We start from the raw sequence: 11282 nt of genomic DNA on the forward strand, positions 1-11282 counted from the left end.
AATGAATTGATAATGTTAATTTGATAATGTTGTATTGAATTTTTTAAGATTATATCTTATGTTAAAAAAGACTATTTATGTTAAGGGTAATTATCACTCAGTAGTTTATACTAAATGGCACTTTTATTAAAATGTATATATTTGTGTAAGATTGATATATGGAAGATGTTTGTATAACTGGACCTGCAGTAGGTAGGTAACTCACCAGGTTGGTCTAGTGGTCTAACGCGTCTTCTTAAGTCCTAGTAAAGCCAGTTATTTTTACATGGATTTGAATACTAGATCGTGGATTACCGGTGTATGGTTATTTGAAACCCAACCAACCAAAGAACATCTCAGGAATGGTTGAACTGAGAATGTACAAGAGTACACTTCATTTACACTCATACATATCATCCTCATTCATCCTCTGAAGAATTTTCTAAACGGTAGTTACCGTACGCTAAACAGGAAAAAAAAAGGACTTATTAACATAAAAAAGGAGTAGATAGGGGTAGTTTGGAACAATGTTGTCAGGAAATTTTTATTGGTTAGGAAAAGTCAGTAAAAACTAACCTTCAGGGTTCCCACTGAATTTTAAGGTGACAAATAAATAGGACTTATGTTTTTTTGAAAAACTGGATGCCTACTGTCTACCTGATCTGATTAGTCCAGACTTGTTTCTCTGACTTATTTCATGTGAAGATGTGCATTTGAGGCCTACATGAAGACAAAAATTTTATTTGTATTTTACCGATGCAAATGTCTGCCTGATGTCATAAGGTTGGGTGTCTTCCCCCTACAGGGTTGGGATGTGAGGGTTACTTAAAAAAATTTTGTGCAATCCACACAGCCTGCAGGAATTGACACATTACTAATACCACCCAGGAAATATAAGAGAGCGGCATATAAATGTTGACACTCTGTCGTTCTTTCAATCATATCCATGCTCATATCTTCCATGGAGAATAAACCTTGTAAATTTTACTTTTGACCTTACGACATACAATAAATAATCAACACAACCTACTGTTTTCTGGCAATGTTTCAGTGTGTCCTCACCAAGATGACCCCAGATGCAGTGATATATACTGATGGATCGAAACACTATACTGTTGGTTGTGCTTTTGTTGTCAATGAAAGAACTTATATGTTTGGCTGTTTGGACTACCCGGTATTACAAGTGTGTTCACCGCTGAACTCTCTATAAAAAAGGCTCTACATATCATTAACCCTAAATATAGAAACTAAATTATTTGCAGTGACTCGTGTAGTGCTCTCCAGGTGTTAGAAGAAGAAAAGTTTTATTCCAAACATCCTGTCATTGAAATTTACAATGCAGTTGCTGAGTTGAATAATCGCAACACAGGTAAGTTTTGTTGGGTCCCTAACCACGTAAGGGATTCCAGGTAATGAACAAGCATAATTATGCTACCAAAGAAGCGTGTATTCAACCTCCTTTCACCACCCTAGTTACTACCTCTGATTTTATTAATCGTGTAATCACTGAGAGCAAGGTGGCAAAGTGACTGGACGACTACTGCCGATAATAAACTAAAGACTGATTAAAGATTCTGTATTGCCATGGGACTCCTTGCAGAAAAACTTGACGTATAGAAGTAGTCCCCTGCTTTTATCACACACGAGTACCTAATGTCAGGAGGACACGCCACCCCTATGCATACGATGAAACTGCCGCATGATGTGCACCACTTTCTCATAGACGCATGTTATGCGGCATTGCATCATAAATTTAATCTACCCAGAAACATCTGTGGTATCCTGTACAATGAAATTTTGAACCGGATGTTTGTTTTTGGGTATTACTAGGTAACTGCAAAAAATTTAATATTGTCATATATATTTTTTATGCTAGAAGAGTTTTTAATTTTTTCCTTACTTTTAATTTTGATTTTTTTTGGTTCTGTCTTAATTTTATTCTGAATTGGTTTCTTTTTTTCTATTTTAGCTTTTATATTTTAAAGACACTGTCTGCGATATTAGTTTTGAGTTTTATTTCACTTTTTTAACTTTTATTTTAACTTATTTAGTTTTATTTTTTTAGTGTTTTTAAAAAATAATTAATTTTTTTTTTTTATTAAAAATTCTGGGTTATAACTCGCAGGAGTTTTCGCCCCTCCCCAAAAAAAAGTAATCTTGTAAAAACACTGGATGACACAGCATACTGGTGACATTTATTCTGCATGGCTTGATTGTCTGATTGCTTATTTACTTTATTCAAATGTCTGATTGCTTGTCTTGAAGTGCTTTGATTACAATGAAGTTCAAAATGCCATGAAAGGTTGGCTAGGTATCCAGGTGGTTGAATTTTATAAAGGTATTTGTAAATTGACAAATGCATAAATTTAAGTGGTGACTATGTTAAACAGGTTACTTTCTGAACTGCTCTCATATATAACTAAATTACATTTTATTTATTTTGTCTTATAAAACTTTTAAACATAAAGGAAAGATGACAGCATTGCTTGAGAAAATAATAAACCCAATTTACCAAATTAGGAGTGTGAAAAGCATAAAACTCACATTTTTTTGTACCTTTTTGAACGTCAACTTTGAATTAGTGTAAAATCAAAACTGTAAGATAATTTATCTATTTTTGACGGTAGATTAAACAGTTGAATAATTATAATTTAAATACAACTATGTAAAATAATACCTTCTGTTTATGAATCCTTTACGCTACTGTAGATTTATAAAACAACTATTAAAAATAACATTAAGAAACATAGTTGTTTTTAGCTGTTCTTAATAATACTGATGTAGGCCTAATAGAATTAGATTTATGTCCCTGTTCATGGATAGGAGAGAGTTAACTATATGGTATGTTTTTATTTTGTTTCTCATATTATGTCAGTGTATATTAGTATAAATTGCAATGCCAGTCTTCAGTCTGATGGGTCATTAAGCCCTCAGCTGTGATATCTTAGAATTAGTTGATTTTTTATTTCCATATGTTCAGTTCGTGTCTGTTTCCTAGAGTTTAATGATGCTATGTGACTTCGAATTTCATACTGCCCACAGGGGGGTGTGATAACACTAAATGGGTGTGCGAGCATACTGAAGATATGCTCACATATTACTTGAATCAAGATTCAAGATATTTAATTTCTTGAATATGTCAACCAGCAATTAACGACAATATTTTTCTTTTTCTTTTGTTTTAGAGATTTTCATGGCTACCTCTATAAATTATTCAAAATATTTTGTATATCTAACTAGTTAATGGCTGTAAGTGAAAAGGAAAGTTGTTTATCTAAAAGAATTAAATTCTTTCCTGTTCCTGCAAATTTTTTTTTTCATGATACGCTATGTATACACATTTTTTAATTAAAAACTAACTAGATAAGAGTTTAATTTTAAGTGTAATATTGTGTAAAGGGGAGAATACTTTAAACTTATAAGAATTTCATTGTAGATTGACTCTTTAGTAAAGCTCACAGAAAAATTTTCACAAGCTATAACAGGAAAAAACTTTCCGTTATTTTTCTTAAAAAATAAAAAAAACCATCTGAATAGTTAAAACAGAACTGTTATTGAAAGGCTTATTTTCTGGACATAATATTCATAATTCTTTTCTTATTATTACCTAGGTTGTGTAAGTGAGGCTCTTGTGACTGTTACTACTAGTTTGTATGTTACTGCTTTTTGTGATCATGAATGGAATAAATGTTTTAGCACTAGTTTATACTGTGTTGTTACCTGTTTGTTGGTTTCCTATATGTACTTACCTGTGTTGCAATATCTTTCATTATATTTGAAGTGTAGCTCTTGTTATAAAAATTATGCTGCTAAATTAAAAAAATTACAAGAAAAACTAATTTTTTGTATATTGTTGAGTAAAGCACCAACTATTTATTTGGGATAAAACCAATAAGTTGTTTCAAGAATTTTAAGGACAAAGAATAAGAATAAAAATGACAGATCCTGATAAAAAACTAATATACCATAAGTAGAACGGGAATCTTAAAAATAACTATTGATCTAAGTTATTAGAAAAATATTTCATTTAAGAATAAAATTCAGAGGTCTAATAATTTAAAATGACAGTTTGCAGGTAAGAAAATTTATTGTAATGGCTGTCTTAAGCATAACAGTATGACAAACAGAATTCAAAGAAATGCCTAAACCCCTTAATTATGTCTAAATATGTGTTTGGTATAGTAAGTAAATTCATTCAGAAAATAGGGAATGAATGCAGAAATTTCATCATTTCTCAGCCAGAGCTACTCTTTAATATAAGAAATTGAATATTGATATCAAGTAATGCCTGTTAATAAATTAATAAAAATCTTTCGTTTTGATTTTTGCAGCAAGAGTGTGCTAATATTCAAGCGATGATTAAGTCCTTGGAAGAATGCATGAATGCAAGACGACCACGACCACCGGTTAATATGCATTTCATTTTAATTAATTTTTAATATTTGATTTTTAGTTTTAGCATTTACAGCTTTAATAAAGTCAATATTGTTTTAAGGAAAAGAAAATTTATTTTAATTGTTTTTATTTTAGTTTACAGGATATTTCATTTTAATGACTATGATGGAGAATAATTTCATGGCTTTTCTTTTATTAAAAGGATGCGATTCATGATCTTAATAGCCTCTTTGTATATAGACTTTCATATTAGCCTAATTGCACATCTGTGTAATAATAGAACCTTTCTTTTTCTTCATTTCTCATTTTAAAATTTTGTTCTAAATTTTCTTAGTCTTTATAAAGTTAAAATTAACGTATAAAATAGTTTATTCTATGAACATAATTTGATCATCAAAAAAATTTTATATTTGAATTAGCAGCATAAATATATAGTGATTCAGGAGGATAAGGCAATACTTTGACAACTCATTGTAGAAGCTAAAGAAAAACTAAAGAGTTTAAACTAAAGCTAAAGAGTTTCAGTTCCTCTGGGTAAATTAAGGCTTTATGAAATTCTGGGAAGGTCACTTAAGGGGCAAATTCAATTGTTTATGGTTTTTGAGCTGGGAAATCGAAAAAAATAGGTCCCGGAACTGTATCTCTTAGTTTCTTCTAAGATATCTCATGTAAAATGCCAAAAATAGGGTCAAAAAACACATTTTTAAACATAAATTGTAGAGAATTTAATTATAAGAAGAATGATGTAAATAATGTCAACAGAACACAAATAAACATTTTAAACCTGTCGACTTTTATTACAGATTAATTTTGTACAGTAGAAAATAATTTTGTACAGTTATGTACAGTAGAAAATAATTAATTTTGTACAGTTATGTACAGTAGAAAATAACTGGAGGAAGAAAGAATACTTACTGTTCAATACTACTTACAAGTAGTATTTATTTCATGTGGTTTAATAACTTTCAAAAATGCCATCGTTGTGTTCAATACACTTTTCAACGCTTTGTACTAGATTTTGTGTTGCCAGTCGAGAATGCGAGCAATCTCAACGCTGCAGCTATAATCAAAGAACACGAAGATACTGTTAGACTGGCAACACAAAATCTAGTACAACGCGTTGAAAAGTGCATTGAATAGTTAATCGCGTATCTACTTTTTGCCTGTAAACCTCATTTTTCAACCATCCTCACAAACAATAAGCCAACAGAGTTATGTCTGGGGATCTCGGTGGCCAATTAACCTGGCCTTCCACGTCCTATCCATTTACCAGAAAACTTTTCATCAAGACATTATTGCCTTACTTCATTAGTGAAATGTGTAGGAGCTCCATCATGTTGGTAATACATTTCAAGTCGTTTTGCTAAGGGGATATTTTCTAGCAATACAATATAATAAATTCATTACCTAAAAAAAATTCCAGATAATTTCTCCCTGTGACACAATGTTGTAGTATGAAAGGACCCAATTAGTTGGTCATCTATGATACCACACCAAACATTCACTGAAAATCGTTGCTGGAAATGTTTTTCTACTGTAGCATGTGGGTTTTCTTCAGACCACAGATGCGCATTCTGTTTGTTCCATTATGAGTGAACGTAGCTTCATCTGAAAATAGTATAAATGAAATTAAATGTAGATTCCTATTAACCCATTGACAAAACTGCAGCTGGCTTAGTCACCAGGCTGGTGATGTTGCACTCTGAATTTGAAAGGAATGCAATCCATTATTATTTAATGTACTCCATACTCTACTTTGTGAAATATTGAGCCGTATTGCAATTAATCATGTGCTCGTTGCCGGACTACGTTGAACCATTCTGCAGATGGTTCAAAAACAGAATTTCTCTTTTTAACAGACTTTATTTTTATACACTGTAAAATGGATACAGAATCAGACAAATTTTTTGAAATTTTTATGATAAGAATTCGACGTAATACTGCAAACACGATTGAAAGTTTTCGTCGGTTTTGTTAATAAGAATCGACATATGTTTAAAATTTTATTTATTTTCTGTTGACATTATTTACATCAATCTTTTTATAATTAAATTCTCTACAATTTATGGTGTTTTTGGTGTTTTACATGGGATTATCTTAGAAGAAAAAGAGATACAGTTCTGGGACCTATATTTTTTTATTTCCCAGCTCAAAAACCATAAGAAACAATTGAATTTGCCCCTTAATTGACCTTCCCAGAATTTGAGAAAGCCTTAATTTACCTGGAGGAACTGAAACTCTGGTGAAATCTTTCATCCTGTATAACTCGCTAACGAAGTGTTTTCAGACCTATGTTTATATGAACTTTTTTCTTATTTTTATTTAGCCTCTAGAATGAGTTTTCAAAGTATTGCCCTATCCTCTTGAATCACACTGTGTAAGCAGTTATAAATAGTGGAGTCAAGAATTATAGGTACACAAATTTTTTTGTGACCATCAGGTAGTTACATGAACATTTGTTGTGGGATTTTAATTATCTCTATGTAGTTTCTGCATTTTTTGCTCTGTAAACCTTTTGATAATGTTTGATATCCACACTAGTCACACATGGGTTGTGATTATTTTTAGGTCCAAATTCCACCAAAAGTACTTTTGGCTTATGAATATAATAGTGAAGTCATTTACCTAAAACAAGTATTCCCAGATTTTTGGGAAGATTTTGTTCCCTAAGAAGAGGTCTTCAACAGAACATTAAGTTTATTCTCAATTCTACAGTTCAGTGAGAATACCTTTCATTTGCAGAATCATAAAAGTAAATAAGAATACCTTTCATTTGCAGAATCATAAAAGTAAATAAGAATACCTTTCATTTGCAGAATCATAAAAGTAAATAAGATAAGTTTTATGTTGGAGAGGAACTCTTAAGGTTTTGTCCTGGCCTTAACTGGGTGGTCTAAAGCTCATAAAATGAGAAAGTATTCCTTATTAGAAGCGTTCCCTGAGGTGCGTTAACAGAAAACATATGTCCCTTACTTTCTGAGTAATCACTTGCTTACTCTGAAACAAGCTACTTAACCCACTAATTCTGGCCTAACCTCTAGGTTTTATAAAGTAAAAATGTAAATTTTCTAAAAAAAATCACTGTTATAAAGATTAAAGGTAATATTTTTTAAAAACTTATTAGAGCTGGCAAAATTGTGTTCCTTGACAGTATTAAAGATTTGAGTACATGCCTGTCAGTCTTACATTGCTGTATGTGAAAATTGTGCATGAAATTTTAATTTGCCTTCTCTAAAGGGTTTTTAAATTATTGAATTATCTGGAAAAGTGGATCAGCAACAGCTTTTGAATTTCCTTCATAATATTAATCTGACTTCTAATAAGCTTTCTGCAAACACATGATTGGAGCCAGACCTCAAACTTTTACTCTTCAGAGTAAGTGGGCAACTTACCCTTATTTAGATCCATAATCATGGTTAAATTATGAATGCTTGCCTGTTACACAAGTTGACTTTTTTATCTTTGTTCTGTGTTGGAAACTTAAGCAAATAAAAATGTTGAGCTTGAGTAAATAGATTTGCTCCTCGTAAACTTGTATGTACTGTTTCTAAAATTCTAAGTTAGTGTATTATATAGTCCTTAGTTTATATGAGTTTAGATAAAAATAACAATCATTTATAATGAAGTTAATGATAAATTTTTAATAATTATAATGAAGTTATCATAATTATAATTTTTAATGCCATTGTAATACAATACTGTAGTAATATTTATATTTTTTGTTGTTTAGGAGGTACAAAATGTCTGTGCTGCATGTATTAATGAAACTGAGAAGCCACCAGAAAGTCCATCATTAGATGTGGCCCAGTGCTGTGGAAATATGCCCCAGTGCTGTCATCAGACAAAAACAAGTACCTGCTCAAGAGAAAAGCGTAAAGTTGAAAGCCAGACTAGTAAAGCTGTACCAGATTTCTGTGACATTGCAACCACTGAAAATTACGCTGATAATTTAAGAAATGGGTTAATAAATGGGTTGAGTAATAGTTGTGGATGCAAGTCTGAAAGTGTTACACAAGATTGCGGGTGTACTTCAAAACATAATGAAGATTTAGTACAAGATTGTGGTTGTGCTCAACCACAAAAAAAGGTTAAAGAAGATTGTGGTTGTGCTCAACCACAGAAAAAGGTTAAAGAAGATTGTGGTTGTGCTCAACCACAGAAAAAGGTTGAAGATTGTGGTTGTGCTCAACCACAGAAAAAGGTTGAAGAATGTGGTTGTGCTCAACCACAGAAAAAGGTTAAAGAAGATTGCGGTTGTGCTCAACCACAGAAGAAGGTTAAAGAAGATTGCGGTTGTGCTCAACCACAGAAGAAGGTTAAAGAAGATTGTGGTTGTGCTCAACCACAGAAGAAGGTTAAAGAAGATTGCGGTTGTGCTCAGCCACAGAAGAAGGTTAAAGAAGATTGCGGTTGTGCTCAGCCACAGAAGAAGGTTAAAGAAGATTGCGGTTGTGCTCAGCCACAAAAAAGTGTTAAAGAAGATTGTGGTTGTGCACAGCCACAGCAAAGTGTTAAAGAAGACTGTGGTTGTGCTCATTCACTACAAAGTGTTCAAGAAGATTGCGGTTGTGCTCAACCAGAACAAAATGTTCAAGAAGATTGTGGTTGCGCTCAACCAGAACAAATTGTTGAAGATTGTGGATGTAATGAACAAGAAGTTGTTCCACTAGATTGTGGCTGTGCTCCAGAACCAGAGGAAGATGATGACTGTGGTTGTGGCTTGGATATTGTTGTAATACCATCATGTTGTGAACCACCTCGACATAATGAACCAGTTAATGTGTCTACCAATGCTCCTCAACATGGAATGACTTTTCCCAATGTAGGCATGCCATTAAATGCTGCATCTCCAAATCCTGTATTTAATGGGATGCCATTACCACCCAGTGCTACATCAAAGTGGTTGAATCCACTTAATGGAATGCAACCAGTTGGTGCTGCATATAATGGAATGCCACCACTGCCAGCACCACAAAATGCTTCATGTAACAGGATGCCATCACAAAGTAATAACTGTAGTATGAGTTGCTGTTCAAGGTACAATTCCTCTAATAGTGGCAACAGTAATATGAATGTAGGATTACCACCACCTCAGAATAGTAGATGCTTTGATATGACTACTAACTTGAATGTTTTTCCTGTCTCCAATTGTTGTTCTAATGTGAACAGCATAAATCAAGGATTTCCTGGAAGTGTTAGACAATCTGTAAGTAAAAAATATAGTGTTGTATATCATTACTTTAAGTTAGTGACAATATATTGTATAACTTTCCAAAAAAGTAAATTATTCATTACTTTTAATATAAATATTAAGATAAGTAATTTTTAAATATTGTCTGGTCTAAAGTAAGTTTATTATTAATGGATTTGTAAAAACATGTTTTGCATACAAATACATGTTCTTTTCTAGTAAAGTGCCCCTCACCATTTGCTTTTTATGGTCCTGTGATTCACCTTTATTGGGAATCGCAGGTGGGTAATGCATACCCTGATGAGAGAGGTGAGGTGACTTCCAGGTGGACTTCCTTGCCATTTATACAAGACTACTTTAAAGGGGATGGAGTAATAATTTACTTTTGTTGGCCAATTTTTGGGTTGCACCTAATTGTAAATGGATTAAGGCACTACAAGCAATATATTAAAAAAACTCTTAGAGCTTTGACGTTTGTTTACTAATACCACGCTAAATCATTTTTTTGTGAAATAAAACTGAAATTTTCAATGTGGATTGAAATTTTCAATAAAATGAGCTGTTGGCTGAAATGAAGTTTAACATGGTCATTCATTATAATTTGAACCATAAGTTTTAATGGAGTAGCTAGCTGCTAGTGAACATCATGGACTGCTTTTAGGAACAACTAACATTGTGTACTAGCAACAATTAACACTGTGTACTGAATGTTTAGGACTTCACTGGAAAGATAGTCAATTATTTTGTGTTTTCAGCACTTATGTGCAGTAAATTAATTTACTTATGACTCTGTAGAAAGTTTACTTAGTAAACTTTCTAAGATTACTAGTCATAGTAATCAACTAGATACTGTATTACAGATTTACACTGTTACTAGATACACTGTATTTTGACTGTTAAGTCAAAACAGAGCATTGATCTAAATTATTTTAATCTAATATAGTTAATAGTAACTAGACACTGTATTTCAGATTTGACAATGTATTTGGATTGTTACAGTAAAAACAGAACATTGATGTAAATTATAAATCTAATATTACTTGCTTACTGTTGGTGCTTTCATAGCATAACTTTGTTAAAATTCTGTTTTAAAATCCTTATAACCCTTTATATCTATTATAAAGGGTTATTTATTATTAAAGGGTATCCTTTATTATCTCTAGTAATAAATATTGCATTAGTAAGGAAAATGCAAAAATCAACATAACATTTTTTCTCTTTTTACAACAGAAAACGAACAGATATAATTGAGGTCAGTGAAGTGGTGTAAGAATTCATTAAATTGGAATGTATATTATAATAAATTGCTTTGTAATTATAATGTTAACAAAGCAATTTATAGATGTATGAAATTTCTCACTCTAATCTTCTTCTGTTGGCTTCTAAATTGATGCACCAGTTTGGAAAGGAAGAAAAGTAAGAAAACATTTTTTTATTTATTTTACTAAGTTTTAAATATTTTACTAAGCATTCAATAAAAATCTATTTTATAAATTATATTAAAATCAAAAATATTAAAATAATATTCTCAGAAAATATTGTTAATGCAAGATTGGAATGCAAGCATTGGAAAAGGTAAGAAAGGAATTGAGTTTTGCGTAAAGTATAATTTAGTATTTGCCAACTCTATTTAAAAAATCATAATAGAATGTACACTTGGAAAAAGCCTGGTGATACTGAAGAAAGATGATATTGTGGTTAAACAAAGATTTAGATC

At 31.7% G+C, this 11282-nt stretch overlaps 1 protein-coding gene across 1 annotated transcript in view; it reads left to right on the forward strand.

Annotated features, from left to right (window-relative positions):
* Positions 1-10957, forward strand: part of LOC142317852 (uncharacterized) — a 34943-nt gene extending 23986 nt beyond the window's left edge. The window contains exons 5-7 of the mRNA XM_075354402.1: positions 4311-4385; positions 8105-9580; positions 10796-10957. Of these exons, the coding sequence (XP_075210517.1) occupies positions 4311-4385; positions 8105-9580; positions 10796-10816 (1572 nt within the window). The 3' untranslated portion in view covers positions 10817-10957. The remainder of the gene's footprint in view (positions 1-4310; positions 4386-8104; positions 9581-10795) is intronic.
* Positions 10958-11282: the final 325 nt, after the last annotated feature.

Source organism: Lycorma delicatula, chromosome 1, assembly GCF_047948215.1.
Source record: "Lycorma delicatula isolate Av1 chromosome 1, ASM4794821v1, whole genome shotgun sequence".
NCBI classification, from domain to species: domain Eukaryota; kingdom Metazoa; phylum Arthropoda; class Insecta; order Hemiptera; family Fulgoridae; genus Lycorma; species Lycorma delicatula.